Genomic DNA, 25,529 nt, shown 5'->3' on the forward strand with positions numbered 1-25,529 from the left:
TGTGCTCTGCACATGGTAAACACAAAATAAAAGTTTTCTGGAAGACCCCAGTTTTCACCTGGTCAATGCCAAATCTCTAAGCCAGTCATCTTCACTGGGAGTTTAGTAGCAAAGAAAACTATTGTCCATAGTGTCAGGAGGATATGGCTTAAGAAGTGAGATCTCTCTCTTCCCCTCTCTCCCTCTCTCCTTCTCTCTCTGTGGGATAATTTGGCAGTGTATATCAAGCATTTGAGTTATTCAGTTTTGTAATTGTATTAGAAATTTATCTTAAGAAAGTAGTCAGATGTATTATAAATTTTCATTGTTTTTTAAAATTATTTTAAATTTGATGGCATGTGATATGTTCATGGGACAACGTTATGTTTGGAAAAATGGAGGTCATTGGCCCTCTTCACATGAGCAGTAGAGGTAGAAGCAGGTTGGAGTTGGCTGAACAGTGCATAGAGGTAAAAAAAAAAAAAGGTGGTAACAGTGAATGTAGACAACACAATAACTCTAGCTTGAAAGAAAGCTGAGAAACAAGATGGGAGGGGGAGGGGTTGTGGGGTCAATGGAGTCTTTTCTGTGAGGATGGCATCCATGTTTGTGTGCTGATGAGAATGATTTAGAAAAGCTGGGAGTAAAAGATGGATCTTATAGGGGAGACTGGGGGTAGCAAACACAAAACTGATGTATATGGTGTGATCTCCAATGGGCCAGTACAAAACAGGGCTGAGTTCATACCCTGCACTTGGGACCCAGGAGACAGAGTAGAGAGCGAGATGAGAAAGAGGATAGGCAGCTTGCTGAGGGCTCGCGGTCTAGTGGGGAGGGAGACACGCCCGCACCCACGGCATGGGATGACTGATACCGTGTGTGGGAGCACCACTGTTGCCATGGACTTCCTGTGGTCTTTTTTAAAGTGGCTTCACATTTGGGCATCAACTGTGGCCTGGGTCTCTTTTAGGTATTGTGATCACCAGATGATTTAAACCAGAGATGATTATACCTTCTCATCCCTCCACCCCAACTTGAGACACGATGCTAGGAGAAATCATTACCATCACAAAAATTCTGTATTTGAATAAGTGGTTTTTCAACAATGAGAGTGAAACAGGGACTGGATCATAAAGTGGAGCGAGCTTATCACTGACATACCCTCAAGGATTTACTGAAAAGGATACTTCAGGAAGAAGAAGGAAAGAATAAGATGCAAAAAGTAATGGGCAGAGAAACTCATAAACATTTGGATAAATCTAAATAAGCATTACTATAAAAAAAAAGTCTAATCTGTGCCTACTAAGCAAGGTGGGACAAAAATACTGAGAGATAACATGTAAGACAAGAAAGAATTGACTTAGATTGAGGCTGCTGAGGTCCTTTTATTGTTTGTGATGAGGGTAATAGATATTAATTAACTTTGGACTATAAAAGGTTTTTCTTTTAAGATTTTCTTTATTTATTTGAGAGAGAGAAAGAGAGCATACATGTGCACGTGTGGCGGGGAGAGGGGCAAAGGGAGAAGTAGAGAGACTCTTAAGCAGATTCCCAGCTGAGCAGGGAGATCAACTCAGGACTTGATCTCATGACCCTGAGCTTATGTCCTGAGCCGAAACCAAGAGTCCAAAGCTTAACTGACTGAGCCACTCAGGCGTCCCTATAAAAGTTTGAAAGTTAACAATTTACGGATGGTAAATAAAAGAATGTATAATTCATCCTTATAGAGGGGGAAGGGGGGCTAAGAAAATATAGTCAATCCTAAAAAAAAAAAAAAAAAAAAAAGAGAAGAAGCAACAAAGATTCCCCCCTGACACCAAATAAAGAAAAAAGCAGACTAAATAACACAAAATAAAAGGGCAGAAATAATAGAACATGTTAGCAACTACAATAACCGTAAAACAAAACAAAACAAAAACCTTGCCATTTAAAGGATGGTGCTTGTCAGACTGGATTTTTACAAGTTAAACTGTATATTGTTCCTAGAAAGTACCTACAACACAAGATACAGAGAAATCAAAAGTAAAAAAATGAAAAGATGTTTCAAGCAATAGCTAAAAGGAAGCTAATGTATCTGTATTATCATTGGACAACATAAACTTTAAGGGAAAAGAGAAGCAGCATCATTAATGTTAAAAATGGTTGCTAACTAATGATTAAAGGAACCACCAGGAATATAAGATGATTCTAAGCTTGTATGTACCTAATATTACAACCTCACATCTATATCAAGAAAAAGATTCAGAGAAGTACAGGGAGATGTAGCAGGAAATTTTAATGTATCTTTCTCAGTAACTAATAGATCAAGCTGACAACATAGAAGTTTGGACAATGATATTAAAAAGCTTGATCAAGTAGACATATATAGAACCCTAGACACCAAAATAAGAGAATGCATATTCTTTTCAAAAGTACATGGGAAAAGTGCATGAAAAGAAATTGTGACTACAAAAGTAAAAAAAGAAAGAAAGAAAGAAAATTCCACAAATTAAACTAATTTAAAACAGCCTTCCAAGTATAAGAGACTGGAGAGTGAGTGTAACAAAAGTGCACTAAGACTTTGGAAAGATCCAAATAAATGAATGAGATATAACATGGCCATAAATTGGGTAAGTCTATATCATGAAGATGCCAATTCCTCCAGAATTAATTTATACATTCAATATAGAATTCAACATAATTCTGATTTTTAAAATCCTAACAGAGTTTTTCTTGGATTCAAAAAAATTATTCTAAAATTTGTGTTGAAGAGCAAAAGGTCAAGAAAAGACAGGGCAATTTTGAAGAAGAATGAGGTTGAGTAGAACTACCTGCCAGATACCATGATTCTATACACCTACAGAAATTAAGACAGTGTGGTATTGATGTAGGGATAAAGAAATAGACTATAGAACTCAGAAATAGATCCATAAGTGTGTGGAGATCTGATATACAGAAAGATCTCATTACAAATCAATAGGAGAAGGGATTAATGATTCGACAATTGGTGCTGGGGAGACTGGTTATCTATATGAAAAAGAAAAAAAATATATATATATATATAAAGTTAGGCTCCTACTTCTCCGTGCCTTAAAAGTAAATTTCAGGTAGATTGAGACCCTAAATATGAAAAGCAAAATTTTCAAATTTTTAGGATAAAATAAAATTTTGCTTAATGACCTTGGAAAAAGGAAGTAGTTAAAAAAAACAGAAAGCATAAATCACAAAAGAAAACTTGAGATATTTAACTACATTGAATAAAAAAATTTTGTTCATTAATTGATACTGTAAGTGAAGTGAAAGATAAGTCACAGGCTAGCAGAAGATATTTGCAACACATTACTGACTAAGGATTAGTATTTAGAGGTATATATTAATCCTTATTAACATATACTATGTAAAAATATATATTATGTATATAATTGATGTATCTATATAAGTTAATATCTGTCCACATATATTATATATAGGCATATATACCATTAAAGATAGGTAAAACATATAAACAGTCAATTCATAGAATGACTAATAAAGTTAGAACCTTACATTTAACCTCACTAGAAATAGGGAAATGCAAATCAAAGCAATAATGAAGTATCATTTTACCTCCATCAGATTGACCCTATTTATAAGTCTGATAATACCAAATATTGGCAAGGATCAACAGCAAGAAAAGTTTTGAACACACTGTCAGTGGAGTGGAGGCAGCTACAAATACTCTGAGGAACATTTTTCTACTAGGTGACAGAGTTGAAGATATGCATGTACAACACAGCAATTCCATCTGTAAGCTCATCCGCCGGGCGGGGGGGCGGGGGAGCTCCTCTACACATGTTCAAGGAAACATACATGAAATTGCTCATTGCAACATTGTTTTTAATGGTAAAAAATGGAACAATTTAAATGTCTAACATCAAAATAATTGATAAATAAACTACAGTGTACTTATACGGTAGAACACTATACAGCAATGAAACTGCACGAACTAGAACTTTACAATTCAACTTGCATGACAGTCAAAAACATAATGTGTAGAGAAAAATTTGTCGACAAAGGATACTTGCATGTCATTGCATTTACAAGGAGTGTAGAAACATTCAAAACAATACCCTATCATTTATAAATAAACATATACATGTTAACATAACGATTAAATGTATAGGGAAACCATAGCACTAAATGCAAACATCTCCAAGAAGAAGGCAGAAGGATGGTGTGGGGAGGGTCCCGGGTGCAGAGTACAGGCTGCCTCTGTTTCTGTAATGTTTTATTTTTGTAACACTGAAGAAAATATGGCAACTGTTAAGATTTGTCAAAGTTGGGTCATGGATATAGATGTATTCCTGACATTTTTCACTATGTTTGAAATTGTTCATAATTTTAAAAAAAGTAACGTAACAAAGCCAGAATTTTATTAGGAGAATGAAAATCCACACCTAAGATAGTAAAGACCAAAACTGATACTGGAGAAACTTGAATTAGGGACATGGGGTTGAATCTGAGAAATGTTCCCACAAAGATGAAAATATAGGAGAGAAAATACTACACTTAGATGTGGACATAGAGGACAAGATCCAAACCAAGGGATTAGGGGTATTTCTTTAGTCTTACCAGAATGATAGAAACATTTCACATGTCTTATGAATCAAAAACATAAAAATAAAACTTGTCTGAGCTGGAAGAAAAAAATGGAGACTACAGTTTGGAAGAGCTAATACTGCTGCTAAAATGAAGAGACCTACACCTAGATACGAACCTCTAAGATTCCTACAGCAGAAAGAAAAGCCATAGGATTCAGGATGGTGATTTCTGTGTAGACAAGAAGTTGGGGAAGTAAAGAAATAACCTGATGTTGAAATACACAGTCCAGGGGTGACTTGTTGAGATTGTATTAGTTTAGACAATTTAGGAAGCAAAGGACATTCTACCACCTTCGGAGACTGTCTGAACTAAAAAGAATTAAGATACTTTCGAAATATCCTTTTGAACAGTTTAAAGGAAAAACCTTGGTTTTCGATAACAGAATGCATTGGATGTTAGCCTCTAAAATATACATGAGGAATTTGCTGAATAATTCTGAAAGCATATTAATCATCAATGCTCCTAATTTTCTAAGGGTTTTCCTTCTGGCAAGTTTGATTATCCCCATAGAAATACCATTAGTTAGCTACAATCCAATTTTTAATGTGGATCAGTAGGAATCTAGCCATGCAAAAAATATTTCTTCACCCATTAAACCACTATTAAGGTCAGTATTCATTACACTGCTCAATATTCTTTATATAATGATTCACTTGGTAATTTCTTTCTATAGCCGTATCCAGAAAAAAAAATTATTTTCCCTGAAAAACGGGTTTGCATCCTTTGGTCAGATAGAGAGTTCTATAAGACCTTGATTTTGTTCTTGTCTTTGCTAATAAGTTTAGAGTTTGGTGACCCCCAGGACTTAAGTGACTGTCTCACCTCATATAATTATATTTGTATTTCTTATTTGATTTCTAATCATCTTATCACATTTATTTTTAATGATGGTGTGTGAATGTGTGTGTGTGTGTGTGTGTGTATGGGTGTGTATACAGACTTCCTTAAATGATTTTTGTGCATTGGTGAAATAGAAGTGACTTAAAACAACATTCAAATGTCTTGAGTGAACTCACATTCCAAAAGCTGGTATGGCTCTAGGAGACAGTAGCCCTTAATGATGAGCTACAGGGAAGACTGCTGGTGATAATTAAGCTAGGGAGGGTCCCATGGTGTGCTGTCATGATGAAAACAACATCTACGTTATGAATAGCATCATAGGAGGAGAGCCAGTCTTAAATCAGGGAAGGGAGTCTGGCTTAAGTCCTTACTCTGACCCGAAGTCGTGTCCCACAATTGATTGAAAACCCCATAGAGAGTCTGTGACAGAAGCAAGCTAAACCCTCTCTGGGTCATGGATTAAGGGGTGCCCAAGAAACTTTTTTTTTCGAAATAAATGGAAACAAGAGGTATTTGTTCTCACTTTCAAATAGATATTGGCATATTGATTAAACCCACACAGAGAGCGAGGGGAAGCCTGGATTCAGCTGAGGGTTTGCAAGCACTGAGGCATCACAAACCGTTCTCCATCAGAGAGAAAATGATGAAATGCTCGTGCTGAGAACTCATTGTCAGAATAACAATTGGAATCATCACAATGCTTTCTAGGGAAGAATTTCCTTTTTCCATGTTTGAACCCTACACCTTGAGAAATGATCATCTGGTAGGAATTTGCTGAGGAAGAAAAGATGAGGGTGTAGAAGGACACACCGACTTCTGGCAACAGTGGGTACAGTCGGCCCACCATCTACTGGGGCAGAGGGCTCCTGTGATGAAGCCAGGACTGCAAGGCAAGAAAGGCTGGCTGGAGCCAGATCATGAAAGATTGTGAATGTCAGGTTAAGGAGCGTGGCATTGCTCCTATGAACAGGAAGATCAAGAGAGCAACATGCTAATGGGGGTGGTTTTACATTAGCCTAGTGTGGGGGTCCAGGGTGGGGGTGAGGTTCTCCATTCTGTCTTCATGCCCCTGTGTCTCTTGGCTTCATGCATATCCTTGAAGATCTCCCTCAAAAAACCTTCTACCTGGATTCCCTTGTTCCTCATCCCCTGTCCCTTTGGAGAAATCCCACTCAGCCATCCCTAATGTTACCTCACTGGGAAACTTTGGCCAATCCACCTCCCAGCTTCCTGATCCACAAAACCCATCCCTGTCCCCTCTTGGAGCTGCAGAGTGCATTCTGTATACTGCACACCACTATGCAGGTAGTTAGTGGTATGATGGTCTGTTCACTGGACTGGATCATCAACCCCACGAAGGCAAGAACTTGTTCAATTCTCTTTGAAAAATGTTGGGCCAAAATAACTACTTGTGAATTAATGGCTGATCCTTTTGGTGACTCTATACAGAATATACCCTTGCTTTATGCCTTTAAGTGCTCATCTGTATTTATATGAAACTGTGTTCAATTTTCTTACACATTTTGTTCAGTATTATTCAAACTACAGATTCCAAACACATTAGTGAACAGTAAAAATCACTCAGTGGGGCATGGCCACATTTTTTTTTTTAATGGAACCAAACGGTATCAAAATAGAAAGCTCTGCATTCAGCACAGTGAGTATTGCTCCAGGAGACATCTGCATACACACACACACGTATTTATAGATGCACTTGTATGCATTGGGCTGCAGTGCAAATTCCAACTTCTTACTGGGGGTTGCAGCCCAAGAAAGTTGAAAAATACTTCACTCTAGTTGATTTTTTTGAGTGCTGGTTAATTTTTCAGTCTGGTTGCCATTTTACTGTGAGCAAAGTTTCGATTTTCTAATTTTATTTTTATCTCAGAGTCAGGTTTCTCCACCTCAGCACGATGGACATTTTGGGATGGATTGCTGTTTGCTGTGGAGGCTGGTGCCATGCGTTGTAGGATACTTAGCAGCATCCCTGCCTTCTACCCACTAGATGTTGGTAGCACCTTACCCACTTATGACAGCCAAAAATGCCTCCAGGCATGGCCAGCTGCCCCCTAGGGGGAAAAATTACCCCCAGCTGAGAACTACTCCTCTCTGGTGCCCCCAAATCTTTCAGGCATTCAGGCAGCCTTTAAGAAATGAATAAGACAAGGGACGCCTGGGTGGCTCAGTCGGTTAAGCGTCTGCCTTCAGCTCAGGTCATGATCCTGGGGTCCTGGGATCGAGCCCCGCATCGGGCTCCCTGCTCAGCAGGGAGCCTGCTTCTCCCTCTCCTTCTACCACTCCCCCCGCTTGTGTTCTCTCTCTCTCTCTCTCTCTCTCTGACAAATAAATAAATAAATAAATAAATAAATAAATAAATAAATAAATCTTTGAAAAAAAAGAAAGAAATGCATACGACGGATCTGAAGCAAAGATCCTGTGGGCGCCTACTGAAATGGAAGGTCTGGGGACACTGCTCTCTAAAGTTTCTTAACCTCCATCAGCTTTACAACCAGGTCCCGATAGGCCACTTTCTGACCGCATGAAACATCATCGGTCTAACCACAGGATTTTCACTAATGTGGCTGGAGCAGCGTGCCACAGGACACAGCAAGTGTCCAGGGTCAGGAGGCGTTCTTGGAAGCAGTAAGAATGGAGAAAGACTCCCAGTACTTCTGGCTGAAAGAAGCAGGCCCTTGAGCAAAAGAGGCATCTCAGGAAATTCATGTGGAAGCTTCCCACTGGGACCATGGAAGCAACAGTCTCCTTGCTCTGAAAGGAAGCTACAAGTATGCAGGAGACCAGGGAAATTAAGTGTAGGTGGCAAGGAGTGACCCTGTTCTTACATGGAAGGGCCCGACGACGCGTCTAAGTGAGGTCTTTGCAGCAGAGAGGGGGGTAGGAGATGAAAAGAGTGCTGGCCAGAAGTCCCATGAATCTGACATGCATAGCCACTAACTGGGACCTAGAATTAGTCACTTAATCTGGTGAGGTTTCAGGTCCTTATCAGAAAATTTTGGAAGTTTGGCTAGGTCCTGAAACTACGTGCTCGTTCCAAAATTCCATGATTTGGTTTGGCTCTCTACTTCTCCTTTTCATACATATTCTCCTTAAAGTAATATAGAATTGCCTCTCTGTTGGTCTCCCCTCCTCTCTGTCGATTTCCACACCATAGCCACATGATCCTATTTAAAAGGTAGGTCAGATCCTATTATTCTGCTGCTCAAAACACTTCAAGGTCTTTGCATCTAACTTAGAATAAAACCCAAAGCCTTCACCAGGACCTACATGTTTGACCCCTGGCCTCTGGCGACCTTTCTGATCTCACTTCCTCTCCTTCTTCTCACTTACCGTGTCCCTGCCACAGGAACCTCCTTACTGGTCCTGGAGTACCCCGAGCCTGCTCTCACCCCAAGGTCTGCAAACTTGCTGCTCCCTCCACACGGAGGGACTCGGCTCAAATCCCTCTTCGATAGCCCATCCCAAACAGCACTTCCCACCATCCTCTATGCCCTCTTACTTTTTCTCTTTTCCTCTTAAGACTCATCATTAAGGACATACTCTTTATGTATTATAATGTAATAAAGACTTAGTTTATTATCTACTTACTCTCTGAGACTGACTCTCTCACATATAGGCTCCATGAGGGAAGGGATAAACTATCCTGTGGACTGCTAGACCCCCAGCACCCGGAATTTGCCTGGTATGTTATAGCCGTTACATATCCACTTTTAAACATGAATTGGCAAAAGAATGCTTAAACAAGTGAAAGAATCACTGTAGATTCAAAAACTAAGTTCTTTACTTTCTCAAGCATCCGCAGACATTTTCCAGCTTAACATAATTACCAGTGGCGATGTATGAAGCAAAAAAAAAAACAAAAAAGGCCTGACTTCAAGTTGTTCATAACCCTTTTTACCTCTCATGCTTGTAATTTTCATTGTTCTAATTCTTTCTGAATTTGACGGCTCTTTATTTCATCTTATTTTAGAAATTCATTCTATCAGTTCTTGGTACCATGAGGACTCAGCATCGGTTATAAACAGGATGTTATAAAACCCTCAGATCTCTGCAGAGATTTTAGTTTGTGTTTGCAAACTTTTCTTTCGATTGCAGAAACGCAAATTTAAACTTAGCTGTCCTCTCCCATGTTGGTTGGTTGGGACTAATTAACTATGGAAGAAGTCAATCATGTGAGGCAAGGGAAGGGAACATCTCTGTTCTAGGTCTTGACCACCTCAGGTGACTGCAAACTGATCCCAAAGGCTCTTCCAGCTCTGAAAGTCTGTGGATGACTTGGGAACTACCGCCATCTGCTGGGAGAGTCGGCCTACTTTCTCCTGAGGAGCAACTGTTTGTCATTCCCCAGCATTTGTGATCCTTTGGAATTCCTTTAAGACCAGATGACCAGGACGACTGATGAAAGCAACATTCCATTGGTCCAGAAGAGACATACATTTACTTTTTAAAATATGGTAGATAATGGGTTTCAAGTAAGATGGTAGTGCTAACCCACGTTCCCTGACAGATCTCTAGCTCACCACACAGGTGGGAATGAGAAGCTGGAAACAAAAATTCCAGTATGAGACCTGAGCTTTAAGGCAGATGATTTTTTTTCTTTTGAAAAATGGTTTTGTCTTAAAAGTATGTATGAACAATGTGCTTTACTATGTACATTACCTATCAAGCTACTCACTAATAGTTAGAAAAACAGGTGAGAGTCTTAGAGTTCAGAGGCTATCCATATTACCAACTGGCTGCACACGTGAGTCTATCCATCAATAAATATAAGGAAAGGATAACAGTCCTGACCCACTCTGCTGTACAGAGATGTCAGAAGGGGAAATATAAACATGGACAAGCTGAAAGCTAAGTAAGGGCATTATTGGGAGGCCCGGCTTTATATATAATAGTGAAACAATCTAAGTGTCCATCAACAAAGAATTGAATAACGTCATAGAGCTTTCCAATGGAATACACTATCGTTATTAAAATTAATGATATAGATCTATATTTGTTGATATTTAAAGATGTGCATAGCATTTTGTTACACAGAAAAATTATATGTACTATGATCTCAGCATTGGATTCAAAAAATCCTGCAAGATTATATACTGCTATGTGAATAGCTGCTATGCCTGGATGCTGAGGTTAGTTATAATTTTCATTTGGAATTTTTTTACATTTTTAATGTTGTTTGAATGTTTTTTCTAATAATAAGTATGGGTTACCTTCTCTATTTAAAGACAACAAAGAAAGCTATTTTGGCTTTGACATGATTGCAATGGTTTCCCTGGTTGGTCTCACTGCTCTTACTCTGGCTCCTTCACATACCAGTACAAGTGCTTTCCCTGAAACCTAAGGTCTTTCCATTCCTCTGGTCAAGCCCCCAACCCTCCCAGTCTTCCCACCTTCCTTCCAGTGAAAGCAACGTCCAATGGCCTCCAATAGCCACCAAGGTCCTAATCAACCATAACCATGACTTCCTTTTCCCTGTTACCTCAACTCCTTACAGGCCTCTCCCCCAAACACCCCTAATCTGGCCACACAGGCCTCCTCATTCTTCCCTGAACATCCCACGATGCTCTTGCATCAGGGCCCCTGAATCTGCCTAGAACACTCTTCTCCCAGGTGGATCGATGGATAGATTAGATAGATGATAGGTAGATAGATCAATCAACAGATCAATCAGTTGATCTACTGACCCAGGTACACATATCCAGAAAATTCACCCCATCTTTCTTACTCAAATATCACCTTCTCAGGAGGCTTTCCCTGACTGCCCATCCCCTTGTCTGTTTTGCATTTTACCATAGCCCTTATCCCATCTGACATACTCTCTACATTTTTAAATTGATCTGTTCATTGTCGTCTGCCATGACTAAAATGTTAACTCTGCAAGGTCAGGGATTCTTTTTGCCTGTTTTGTTCACTGCTGAATCCCCAGCATCTGAAACAGTGCCTGGCCACTGTGGGCACTAAGTATTTGTTTGAAAGAGCAAATCGGTACATCGTAAAATAACTTGGGGGATCTGACTTTTTAGGAAAAAGAAATCCCACAAACTTTAGGAATTAAGTTGCAAACAAGGTTATCACCAAACTGCACTTTTATCCAGGCTCTGCAGCTATGACCTTGAGAAGACTGTTGAGTCATTCTGGGCCTCAGTTTCCTCATCTGCAAGACGAGGAATTAGTCCTTGCCCACTCTGAGTTTATAAACTTTGAGTCGACAAAAGTTTGGCTGTGAGACCCGACTACCTCCTTTGTCCAAGGCAAATGCTAAAAAGGCCAAGATGAACGAGATAAGGTTCCTGCTCTCAGTAAGAGTGAAGGGCGAAAACATAATCCATATTCTTGGAATCCATGTAAAAGGCACCAATCTCTTATTACACAAGATGATACTATTACTACTTCTTTCAGGGGATTCCATCCTTCTGTCCCCCAGCTTCTTCCTCTCCTCCTCCCCACTCTGCCCTGGGCCCTGGGAAGCTGACCTGTGGGGCGGCCAGCTGGGATGTGACCATGTGGAATGTCAGCGGGAGCGTGTGAGGACGGAGGAGAGAAGTCAGTGTCTCTGTTCCTCAACTTCCATTCTACCAGGTGGTCATTGGACACACGTCTGAAGGTCGCAGCTCTTGCCCAATGGCTCTCCCTGTCTGTGTCCAGCTACTGGCAATTGCTTGCTTTTGCTTTCCTTCCATCGACCCAAATTTTGCAAAAGATTCCTTCACTGAACTCACTTCAAATGAACCAACTGTATGTGTCTCTGTTTCCTGCTGGAGCCTGCTGACACCCAAGATCATTAGAAAAGTCATCTTTTCTCCTGTGGTTGCTTCTTCCTTGCACATTTGTTTCACATTTGGTTGCACAATCAGACGAGATCCATCAGACCCAGCCAGTGTGTACTGTGTCCCTCCTCCGTGTCTGTCCCTACGTCCAGTGGCTTTCACAGGCCTCCTCTCTGTGCTAAACCACCACCGCGGTCCTCCTCTCTCATCGAAGAACCTCAGTGATTCAGGGATTTAGAAGCTAAGAGATGATCCCAGTGGAGAACTGTGCAAAAGCAAGAAGTGCTCCAAAGGAAATAACGGAAAGACTAACCATGAAATAAGGAATATAAAAGAAAGAACAAAACACATCATAAGGAAATAGAAGGAAACAAAAGGAAAAATAGTGAAGAACATTTGTGTATTACTTCAATATATGAATGTTTCAAAACCCATTGAGACGGAGCACAATACATAGTATCCGGTTGCTCACAGTGTGGCCGAAATAGCCCCTGACCAGTTCAACAGATGCTTCAGTTGGAACTAGAGCATCACGATTGACTCTTCTTTGGAAAAGTATATTTTCTTATCATTTGTTTTAGTCTTTCTTCCCTAGTGAGCCAGAGGGGGTAAAATATCTGGGTAGTGATTATAAGCAAATGTATGGTACTGTAAGAGGTTCAGAGGCCTCGGAAGAACAATTAATAGGTAGCAGGTATTTAAACAGCAAAGTGAATCATTCCTTTTAGAACCAATGAAGTTGTGCAAATGAGCACTCCTGAGATTTACATGCGTCGAGGCATTAGCAAGTCAATGGCGCAATTACCATGGAGGGCACCTGAATGTAAAATCACTTTCCAAGTTATGTTTATGCACAAACTGCACACTTAAAATGCAGATTTATCTAGGCTATGAGGGAAACAAATGATCTGTTCTTCCCCCTGCTCCCGTTTTCCCTCTTACATTCTAAAGATTTACAAATCCATGAAGCTTGCCAATTTATAGGCCGAACCCAAGCTCGGGGAGTAATGCCCAGCAGAACAATCTTCCTCAGCTTTCTCGCTCTCCCTGGACAGCCGTGTAAACCTATCCAAATGCACCTAGGTTGCAGGCCCTCTGGGGCTCTTATTTGTTTCAGAATTTTTATGTGAAGATTAAAATTAAATTTCATGTGGAAGTTCCATTTCCATCAAGGAGACTTCATTAATATGCACTAATTGATTCTTTCCAAGTTTGACAAAATGCTACCGAGTAGGTTCCCCAAATTTCCCAGTCTCCTAATATTTGGGGGGGAACCCCAGTAATACATAGCACAGAGGTCAGCAAACTAGGGCCCTCAGGACAAATCTGGTCCAGCTCCTGGTTTTTATACTGATGAAAGAAATTTCTAGGCCCAAAATGGAGCCGTTTCTGCCAGGGGTGCCACATCAGCAAAGAGAAACCTAGGTATCAGGTCACCTGGGTGGCTTAGTCAGTTAAGCACGTCTGCCTTTGGCTCAGGCCATGATCCCAGGGTTCTGGGATGGAGCCCCTCATCAGGGTCCTTGCTCAGTGGGGAGCCTGCTTTTCCTTCTGCCTGATGCTCCCCCTGCTTGTGCTCTCTCTCTCTCTGTCTGACAAATAAATAAATAAAAATCTTTAAAAAAAAAAAAAGAAAAAGAAAAGAAAACTAGGTATCTTTCAAGTCCCTGTAAATGCCCCTCTTGACTAGAAACGCAGTATATCCAGCCAGCCAATCCCAAATGCCCAAGCCAACTCTGAGCTCTATACTTACCTCTTTTGTCCTGATTCATTTTCTATTTTTCTCTTCCTGCTGTTCATTCTTTATCCTGCAGAAGCTTCTGCCTCCCACCCCATTTTGCAGCTCTCTGGAGCCTTGAGAATGAAGATTGCTCAATTCATGAAGTGTTAAATAAAGTTTGTGTGAATCACCTAAATTATCTTCTTTAATCCTTTTAATAGTACACAAGTGGTTTTTCCTTTCTTAAATGGTTGAAAAAAAAGTTTAAAAAATCTTTTGTGAACAGGAATATTACATGAAATTCAATTTCCCATGCCCATTGACGAAGTTTTATTGGAACATAATCACACACATTTTTTATTGTCTATGGCTGCTTTCATGCTACAACAGAAGTGAACTCAGAAATCCCAAAATATTTACTACCTTGCCTTTTACAGAAAAATCTGCTGACCCCTGTCTAAGTAAATGGCTAACCTTGGGGAGATTAAAAACAAGCAAACAAAAATTAGAGGTACAATATTTAACTATGAGGTCTTTTTTTTTTCTCTCTCTCTCTCTCTCTTTCTTGCCTGAATTCAGGATGTGCTTGAGTGATGAGAGAGATGAAATTTTGGTAGCAAAGTTCATTGTGCCTTGCAGTTTTAATTATCTGATGTCTTTTAAATCTGCAATCTTTTAAAACCAACCAACCAACCAAATCCATCTTAATGATTCTATTTGACCTAACTCTTGTAATCTCTTCTATGCTTCCACTTCTGTCGGGACAGTTTTTTTCCCTGAACTTTTGTTTCTGAATTCTGACATTCTAATGCCCTCAAGTCCCAGGAGCAGAGCTCAGGGCATGGAGTCACAAAGGAAAAGTGACAGACCAGTTGGTGATCACCTGGTCAATTACACCATCTACACCATCCTTCGGTAATTATGCATGGAGGAAACACATACCAACATCTCCTTCATCTTGAAGAGTGGGTAGATGTCATAATCTCTGTTTCACATGTGTTTCCTCAAAATGATCTTTAGGAGTAGAAAATATTATCTACTGCAGATATTATCATACCCATTTTAAAGATGAGGACACTGAGGCCCACAGAATTTCAGTGACTTTCCTGAGTTCTTACAGCAAGGTAGTAAGAGAACAGTTCTCCTGGCACTCAGACCCAGACAGGCCTAACAGATTCTGCTCCATCTAAAGGTACAGTCTTTGGGGGCAGTGAGGAACTTTCAAGGGTTGGCAAGGATTTTTCATAGGCACTGACCAAAAGAAGCAGTAGGTTGTACATAGAAATCATGGGGATTTGGGGAGAAGCTGCTTCTAGTCCTTTCCTGCCTGCCTCTTACCCATCCCTGGCGCCCACCACTACCTTCGGTCCCCACTCTCAAAGGCCTCTTTTCCATCTTTATTGTCTTGAACCTAAACCCCCAGGTTTTGCTCTCTTCCTTCCCTACTCCTCCCTCCCTCCCTCCCTCCCTCCCTCTTTTACTCTACTTTTTCTTTTTTGTGACACATTGCAATTCTGGAGTTGGACTTTTCCTGTGAACCTTGCCAGTGGGGAAACCTAGTGGGTTTCTAGACTCCCTTTCTCCTTCCATCTTCTCTTTGAATTCTCCAGACAGTGGCAGTGGAAAGTTTCCAGCCTCCAAAGCCGTCACGGGCTCTTGTCTGAAGTCATGTTTAGTCATTCACACACTCAATAAATATTTATGGAGCACCGACTTGGTACAGGGTGTTGGGGACACAACCTCGAGCGAGTCATTCCAACTCTACTACAAGGGTCTCAGGCAGTGATGGTGCTCTGAGGAAATTACAGCAGGGAGGGGGTTGGGGTAAAGGAGGGTGAAGTTCAGTGAAGCCTGCCTGAGGAAGGGACATCAGAGCTGGGGGGGGGGCGGTGCAAGCAGCGGTCATGGAAAGGTCTGGGAAGGAGGGTTCCAGGCAGAGGAAACAGTGGGCACAAAAGCCCCGAGGCAGGAAAGAACAAAATGGCTTTTGTGAGGAACAAAACAGCACCTTCTGCTGGGACGGCCCTGCCAATACTAAGTACGCTGCAGTGAAGAACTTACTGGTTCTTTCTGTGCCTAAATAACAATAGAACGTGAGAAATTAAGTGGCTGAGGGTGGCTGGACCAAAGGTTATGTAACGCTACAGTTGGCCAAACATGTGAGTTCTTTTTCATCCCATTTCATTTGTCTTTGGGAAAATGAAAGAAAAAATTTGGCTTTTTACTTCTACCATTTCTATTAATTCCAGTTTGTGCCCTCTTTTAGTCTTTCCAGCCTTCTAAACCAAGCAAAGTTTGGATCCCAGCCAATAAGTGGCCACACATGTCCTACAAAGCCATGCATGTGTGCCTGTGTCCTTGGGGCCCCACAGAGCCCCCTGCTCTGACCGGCTAATTTCTGAGATCAACTGCAGGGAAAAATGCATGCCACAGAGCAATAAGGCAAATTGTAATGCTCTTGGTATTTTTTTCTCGAAGGAAAAATAAATGGGCAGGATGGGGTAAGGAGTGGCAGACCATGACCTTTGTCTTTGTATTGTCTCTGGGGAACAGAATAGGCCCTATATGTGTGGAAAGTCACCAACAAGAGAACAGACGCAAATACAGGGTAGCATCATTGTTACTCAAGGTCACCAAAATGATTCTATTTCTTGTTAGAGACCTGGACCCCGAAACATCTTCATATTTTCTTCCCTCTCTGCTTGTAACTTGGTGGAGCTGAGGTAAGATGTGGAAGTTGGGCATACCGGGCACCACACCAGAGAAGAATTAGGTTATTTTATATATGGAAAAATGGGTTTGGGAAACTAATAACTAAACTAATAGCAAAATAAGAAGCTCTTCCTCACTCCAGGTGAGCATCAAGGAAGGAGAACACTAGGCCCCCGGCTTTCATTAACCACACGCACTAGCAACTGAGATCCACGAACGGCCCCATTGAGCAGTGAAGCTGCTAATATGGTCTGGCATTAACAGGTCAGGGGAAGTCGATGCCTTGTCAGTAGAGCTGAGATGTTCTTGTCAGTAGAGCTGAGATGTTCTCTCTCCTTAGGAAAGGAGGTGGGTGGAGGTCTAAAATAAGCCTGTGGTGGTGTCCAGGTGGGGTCTCAAGGATTCCCATTGGGCACTCTCCACCTTGGTGGTCAATGTGAACATTCTGTTCTGAAGTTCACTGTTCAGGAAGCAAAGAAGGTACTACCCCAAGAAAACATCCCTGTGGGATGGACCTTGAGGTGAGGAGGAGGAGGAATGAGGACCGGGGAACGCCCAGCAGGCACAAATACTGGTCTCACAAATCCCTTCAGGGTGGCCTTCAAAATATTTAACAACTGGCTTGGGGTCTAACCGATCAGAAGGGCTGCCAGCTGTCAACGCTGATGATTCCCAGTTGAATTTCAGGCCTGCATGTATGTTTTATTCCCATTTTTGTATGTACCACATACCTCACAAGTTTTAAAAGGAAAAGAATTGTATAGGTTTTTTTTGTGTGTGTGTGTGCTGGCTAACTCCCTTAGTCCCTAGATTCCACCAGAACTATTTCCTGTACTTTATTTAATTGCTGACCCTGCTGTGCTCATGCTACTTTGCATTACAAGCATAAGAACCTCCTTTCATTTGAATCTGGCTCAAGAAGTAGCTTTGCAGTCAGCTAAGCTTGAGTTCAAATCCTGCGTTTACAATGACTATTCTTGGCAAAATATGTAACCTTTTGAAGACTCAATTTTTAAAAATCCATAAAAAGGGATACTATTCCTCCAGCCAGGGTTTCTGTGAGAATTAACACGGAGGGGTGCCTGGGTGGCTCAGTCGGTTAAGCACCGACTCTTGGTTTGGGCTCAGGTCATGTTCTCCGGGTTGTGTGATCGAGCCCCGTGTCAGGCTCTGCGCTCAGTGCAGAGTCTGCTTGGGTTTCTCTGTCCGTCTCTCTCTGCCCATCCCCTCTGCATGCTCTCTCTCTCTCTCTCTCTCTCTCTCTCAAATAAATAAATAAATAAAATTAAAAAACAAAAAGAATTAACATGGAATTTCCTAGGTAATGTGCTCAGCGCAGTGCCTGACTCATATGAGGTTTTTGCAATGATAGCTCTGATTTTGAGAATTTATTATAATTCAGATAAGTGCTAATTGGTAATTAGGTCATTTTATATATGGAAAAATGGGTTTGGGAAACTAATAACTAAACTAATAGGGGCGCCTGGGTGGCTCAGTCGTTAAACGTCTGCCTTCAGCTCAGGTCATGATCCCAGGGTCCTGGGATCGAGCCCCGCATCGGGCTCCCTCCTCCACGGGAAGCCTGCTTCTCCGTCTCCCACTCGCCCTGCTTGTGTTCCCTCTCTTGCTGTGTCTCTCTGTCAAATAAATAAAAATTTTAAAAAATAAAATATTAGCAAAATAAGAAGTGTGAATGTGGCAGAATACAGGGTTTTCTAAAATATCTGAAGCAATCATGAGAAAAAAAACTCCCAACTGAAATCCCAATTACAGCACATTCTCATGCATTCATGAAACCAGCCCTCTAATCAATTCTATTTCTGTTTTCCTGATTTGAGTATCTGTATATATGTAAAACACAGTTAAATTTTATTTATTTCAGAATATTTCATAGTTGAGAGTTCCCACTGAATCAGCCACCTCCCTTACCCATAATTACTTTGCAATGAGACAGTCTTAGTTCACACAGGAGACCAATCGTAACCTAACGTTACGTATCTATGAAGCAATTTCACGTGCCTTATCCCACTTCATTCACAAAGCTGCCACCCACCAGTGGGAAATCATCATCAGAAACTGCAAGCACAGACCACTATTTCCATTTAAAAAAAAAAAGAAAGTTAAAGAGATGTTCCAACCTCTGCCCCCTCCTGGGACTGCAGGCTCTACACCCACACCCAGGGCTGGCGCAAGGGGTCACATCTCGTCTTTCTACTTCCTTGTCTATGTGGAGAAGGAGCTATAGGAACGCACGGAGGAAAACAGCATGTGGCAGCTCACAAGACATGAGCAGAGGAGTTGGACGCTGGGGAAGCAGGTGGGCAGGGGCACGTCCGCCACACAGAGCACCTGCAATGCCCAGGATGCAAAAGCCCAGGATGCAAAAAGACAACCTCATGTGTCAAAACACAAGCAGATCCCAGGGCCTGTCCCAGCCACTGTTGCCCCAATTTGGGCCCTACATCCCAAAGCTTAACCAAAGATTATAGCACGGATCTCATCCAGCAAGAGTGGAAGGAGACCCTGCCTGGATTTGAAATCGAATCGTTAACATTTCTTCTGGAAAGAAGGAGCTTCATCCCTTGTCATATGACTGGGGAGTTTTAGCTTCTAAATCCTAAAGAAGAAGGAGAATGAAACAATTGCTGGGTGATGATCGTTACTGTGTATGTATGAGTGTGTGTGTGTGTGTGTGTGTGTGTATAGGTCTGTGCATGTGTGTGTGTATTTGTGTGTGTTCATGTATGTGTGTGTGTATGTGTGTGTACAGGTCTATGCATTTGTGTGTGTGTGTGTGTGTGTGTGTGTGTGTGTGTGTGTGTGTGTGTAGGGGATGTATGTACGAATGTGTGAGGGGTGGCCTCACCATAGACCCATAACCCCCAACAATTCAATTTGAAGGAAGAAGCCCTGAAATTCAAGGTTAGGGTGAGGGTTGTTTTCAGAAAAGCCAAAATTCCTAGGATTTGGGGAATATGGTGAATCCGCACCCTGGAAAGAGACATGGCCTTGTGGCCTTGGCAGTCAACCGCGCGGATGCTGCATGAGGAGCTTCCTTGGACTGACTGACCAATATAAATAGGGCTCTGTGCTGGCCAATAGAAAGCAACTGGAAGTGTTAGGTAGGCTTCTTTTCTTTTTTTTTTAATTTAAAATCAATTTAATTAACAAATAGTGTATTACTATTTTCAAACGTAGAATTTAGTGATTCATCAGTTGCATATAATACCTAGTGCTCATTACATCACATGCCCTCCTTAACGCCCATCATCCATTTACCCCATCCCCCACTCCTCTCCCCTCCAGCAGCCCTCAGTTTGTTTCCAAAGATTAAGAGTCTCTTATGGTTTGCCCCCCTCTCTGATTTCATATCATGAAACAACAGATGTTGGCGAGGATGCAGGGAAGGGAACCCTCTTACACAGTTGGTAGGATTGTAAACTGGTGCAGCCACTCTGGAAAACAGTATGGAGATGCCTCAAAAAGTTAAAAATAGGGCTACCCTAGGACCCAGCAACTGCACTACTAGGTATTTATCCTAAAGATAGAATTGTAGTGATCCGAAGGGGCACGTGCACCCCAATGTTTATAGCAGCGATGTCCACAACAGCCAAACTGTGTAAAGAGCCCAGATGTCCACCGACAGATGAATGGACAAAGAAGAGGTGGTGTATACATACAATGGAACATTACCCAGCCATCAGAAAGAATGAGATCTTGCCATCTGCAATGACATGGATGGAGCTAGAGGGTATTACGCTAAGTGAAATACATCAGTCAGAGAGAGACAAATACCATATGATTTCACTCCTATGTGGAATTTAAGAAACAAAACAGATGAACACAGGGGAAGCGAAAGAGAAACAAGATAAGGTAGGCTTCCTTCTGAGAGGTCCTCTCTAGGTAAAGAGGACCTGGTGTAGCGGCAGGGATCTTTGGATACAGGAACCCGGAGGAACTTGTTGTTAAAACTGAAAAGGTTACAGAGTTTTCAAACAAAAAAGTGCCAACATTCCAGTTCTGAGATCTCCCCACTATAGTGTTCTAAGTTCATGTCAATATGCCCCCCATTTCCAAAAGACAAAGATTTCTAAGCCAGGGTTGGCAAGGTGGTCTAAGTAATCTAAGTGTAGTTCTTGCCTGAATCCTGTGGGAACTTCTTAAACCCCAGACCATAATCAGAATCTGAGTTTTCACAAAATCCCTGGGTGATGTGATAGCCAGTGGCCCAAGTTTCCCTGAGCCCCCCAGGGAGGCACTGTGACAAACAGGAACTTTGGCCATCAATGACCCCCAGCTATACGTCAGTGCACCAATGACTTTGATTCTCCCTGACCATCATTCCGCAGGACTGATTTTACTTGAGTGTCCTTGGTTATGGAGATGAACGCTAACCCTGAAGAGTCTGGGAGCATTATTTGTTTCTTCTAGCATTCTCAGATGAACCCATTTTCTCAAAAGATGCAAAGGCCAGGAGGCTGGGGGAGGCTGCATATCATCTTGGTATGTGGTTTGCTCTGTAATTGTGAAAGAACACTGACCTCGGACTCCCCAAGGACGATGCAGAAATAAACCTTCTGCTGACCTCCTGTACATAGAAATAGCCTGTGTCCCTGTGGAGAGCCTCGAACTTCCAAAGTGCTGGGAAAAGCACAGCAGGAAAAGCTGAGGATAACCTCAGTGCAGGCTGTCCCTCTGCAGGGCACTAAGAAACCCCAGTCAGGCGGGTCCTAGCCAGGCAACCCCAGCAAAGCAGCTACGTCTGTCCTTCCAAAGGGCCGAGGTACTCACAGAAGGTCCTGATGGTGTCGCTGGGCTGGCTGTGCGGGCTGTGGCCGTGGCGATTCACAGCCCTCACTGCAAACTGGTAGTTGGTATCCGGATCCAAGCCCTTGATAACCATGGAGTCCATCTGGATGTGCTCTTGAATTAAGGTCCAACTCATGTCCAAATCTGGTCTTTATTGATTAAAAAAACAAAACAAGAAGCAGTAATTCAGGAGGAGCAAGAGGGAAGGGAAGCTTGCTGGCTATGTAAACTGACCACGCTCGGACTCTGGCAGCAATGCTTGTAAAAATGAGTTAACTCTTCCTATCTAAAAGTCATCTTGATTTTAAATCATAGGTCCTCATTATTCGGTCACTGCCAATAAAAGCAAGTAGATCATTTTTAGGGTCAGTTTTAAGCACTGTTTCAGCGTCATCCGCTTTGCCTCGGCATAGGCTTGACTATGGTGAAAAGATCCCCACACAGGAGTTCATTTTCAAGGACTTTGCCTTCCAGATGTTTCATAAACAAGCCTTCCCCTAACTGTCCCCATTCCCAGAGGTCAGGAGGGCACAGATTCCATCTATTCACAATCTGTTCACAAAGTAAACAAATAATAAGTTTTACACGGTGACTAATTGCATGAACTGCCATGGGAAAACCCAAGAAGACTCTGTTAACGGCCATGCTTGCTCTTAACAAAATTGTACAACGGTGCCAACTCGCTGAATTTTCATACGTTCTTCTAAGAACCCTAGAGAGAATGCAGACCCTCACTTAGAACTCCCAGCTGGGAGGCAATAAGCAGAGGGTAAGGGATACAAACTCTGGGGTTGGACAGAGCCACTCAAATCCTGCCTCTGCTACTTACTAGCTGCTACTTAACTTCTTTAAGTAACAAAAGTACCCATCTAAGAGGACTGTCATGAAGATTAAATGAATCTATACCCTCAGCATAGTGCCTGGCACCATATTGTAAACACTCAGCGTATTTTGGCCACTATTTAAGGGACTTGCCCACATCACAGAGCTGGTAGATGACCCCAGGTCACCTGCCTACTACTCTGTACCTGTGTGCTGCTGTGTGGTAGCAATAGCCCCCAGGGCCAGTCAGCCCTTGAAATACGGTTCATCTGAACCGAGATGTGCCACAAGGGTAAGGCATACACTGGATTTCAAAGGAAGAAAACGAATGTAAAATACCTTACTCATCACATGTTGAGATGATAACATTTTGGATTCAGAGGGTTAAAATATATGTTATTTAAAATTAATTTCACTTTTTTCTTATTGCCTCTTTTTTTTAAAGACTTCATTTATTTGAGAGAGACAGAGAGAACACAGAGGGAGAGGGAGAGGAAGCAGGCTCCCCACCGAGCAGGGAGCCCGATGCAGGGCTCGATCCCAGGACCCTGAGATTGTGACCTGAGCCAAAGGTAGACCCTTAACGACTGAGCCACCCAGGCACCCCTCTTATTGCCTCTTTAATGCTACTATTAGAAAACTTCAAATTTCACATAGGGCTCGTATTATATTTCTATTGGACAGTGCTGCTCTATAGGGCAGAGTCCCAGCAGGGAGAAGAGCACCCCACATAATAAGAACTGCAGAATGAAACTTGGGGGGGCACCTGGGTAGCTCAGTCAGTTAAGCTTCTGCCTTTGGCTCAGGTCATGATCCCAGGGTCCTGGGATCGAGTCCCGCATCGGGCCCCCTGATCAGTGGGAAGCCTGCTTCTCCCTCTCCCTCTGCCTGCCGGTCCCCCTGCTTGTGCTCTCTCTCTCTCACTCTGTCAAATAAATAAATAAAATCTTTCAAAAAAAAAAAAAAAGGAAACTTGGAAATGGTGGTGCATGGCTGCAGGATCGCCTGAAGGGCCTAATCGAGTGGATGTTTTGTGTTCATAGCTAATAATAGTTACCATTTATCAAGTGCTTGGAAAGAACCAATCTTGTTCATAGTATCTATGCAGGAGATACTAATGTTAAACACCTTTCTCCCTTATTTTTACAGAGGTAACAGGCATTAAACGAATAAGTAACTTGCCCAAGTTCATACAGCTGGTAAATGGTGAGGCCAACTTGGATGGATGAGGAAAGTTTGGATTAAGAAAATCCTTGACACTGGATGAAAACTTGGGGTGATCGTGGTTGGGGAGGCTATTCTCCAACCTTTAGCTTGCTTCCTGACCACTTCTCAGTTGTTCGATTGTTAAACGTCTCTGCTCACAGGTATTTAGAGGAAGGTAGAAAGCAAAAAAACAGTGATGTTTATCCTTTATGAACAACACATCAGGCAAGGAAATAGAGGCTTATTTTGCTGAAAGGAGATGTCTGGATGATCCATGGATTTCTTGAATATGAGCTTGCTTCATTTCTCACTGGCAGGATTTCAAAGCCAAATGGGGTCCTTAAGCCCCGTCAAAGAGGCTTCCTCAAGCTCACCAGGCAGACAAGGAGTCTGTGGGGCCCATATCCCATAAGAATTCATCTGTTTGGAGAAGCAGCGATCACGGGGCATGCTCACTGGAGGAAGTAGGGCTCATTTCTCTTTTTTGATATCCTTTCCCTAAAAATGGACTTCTCGTGTAAACTAACTTTGTCATCAAAGAGGAAACCTCAGTGAGTGGACGGAAACACATTTACAAACTCAAATTAGAACAAAATCATGTCACAGAGGAAAGCCACCAGGGACACCTAAAAGTTGACAGAAAAGAGGTGATCTTTAGATAAAACGCTCCTGTTCTTTGCTAAGCTTTCCTGTGGCATTTATAGAGGAAATGACATGTACCTGCTCTCAGAATGTGCCATTGTTTACCCAGAACTACCTGCAAATATCTGCAACAATCTTCATGTAGAAATGACGGCCCCCTCCTCCACACGTACAAAAAGGAGACTATATTGTATTTGCTCATTTAATGCAGGAAAGAAAGCTGTATTTTCAGCGAATAGGAAAGTGAAATCATTAACATTTAGTTCATGATAACAAGTGAGAGAGCAAAACTCATGCAGATTGAACACTAGTCCAAAACCTTTGACATTTTGCCTCTGATTTTGTCATGGGTTTCACATTTAAATGCTTTTAGAGTCTCTTGAGGTACGAAAGTGCAAAGGTGAGGTTGAGCGAGAGATAACTAGGCAAAAGGATTGTCTTAGATCACTCTCAAACAATAGCTTTATCTTTCTCCACTGAAGAAAATCATTCTGTTCTGACTACACAGTTGTCAGTCAAACCCTCCTAGTAACACCAACCTGCCAATTTCCCCATGATCAAAAAGGTATGTGGTGTGGGGAGAAGTAAACCAGGAATGTGCTGCCATCCAGGTAAAAATAGGCAGCCACCAGCCTCGTGGGCATTTTAAACACTTTTCCACATAATGGGATAGGGTTGGGTTGGGCATCCTGCATCCCAGGAGATCAAATGCCTTCGGAAGGTGTTTCGGCTGCAGGGGGAGGGTCTGATGGGGCTGGTACAATGCAGTCAGCAGTGGCTACTCAAAACCCCATTAGCTGACTCAAGTAATCGAGACTCACTGGTTCATTTCGATGGGAAGAAGCATCACCACCGGCAATGTTAGCATCCAGCCTGGTTATCAGATATCTTACAGATCAACTAGTCCAGATGTCTGAGGGCTCTCAGAAATTACATGCAAGATTTTATGTGTGAGCATCATTTCAGTTTCCTAAGTGTCCTTAGCTTTTTATCAGATTCTCGAAGATAATCATGACCCCAAAAGCTTTAAGAGTCACTGATCTGGTCCAGTCTCTCATTCTACCCATGTGAACCGTGAAAAGAAGTAATTTATCCAAAGTCATAGAACCACTGGGTGGTATATTTTTCTGTTTTATTCCCCTTTCTTGTGGCATTTTGACTACCTCGCCTATTGCCAACTTCAATCTTATGTGGACATTCTTTTTCTTGGTACCATCAAACCCAGTAGGTGGCTGCCTTGGATTACTCAATTGGGATGTGACTGATTATCAACAGGGCGTCCAACACAGAAGCTATCTTCTAGGAGGCTCCAAGGAACTATAAACACTGTTCCATTCTTAGGGAGTTTATAATGTAATTGGGAGATAATATACCTAAGGATCAGTAGGAAGCCA

General features: G+C 42.0%; 1 protein-coding gene across 2 annotated transcripts in view; it reads right to left on the reverse strand.

Moving 5' to 3' along the window:
- The window catches only part of EGFLAM (EGF like, fibronectin type III and laminin G domains), a 188,279-nt gene that overhangs the window by 67,322 nt on the left and 95,428 nt on the right, over nucleotides 1–25,529 (reverse strand). For both annotated transcript variants that reach the window (XM_027606812.2, XM_027606813.2), the window contains exon 7: nucleotides 21,448–21,614. In XM_027606812.2, the coding sequence (XP_027462613.2) occupies nucleotides 21,448–21,614 (167 nt within the window). The remainder of the gene's footprint in view (nucleotides 1–21,447; nucleotides 21,615–25,529) is intronic.

This window comes from Zalophus californianus, chromosome 5, assembly GCF_009762305.2.
Source record: "Zalophus californianus isolate mZalCal1 chromosome 5, mZalCal1.pri.v2, whole genome shotgun sequence".
Taxonomy (NCBI): Eukaryota; Metazoa; Chordata; class Mammalia; order Carnivora; family Otariidae; genus Zalophus; species Zalophus californianus.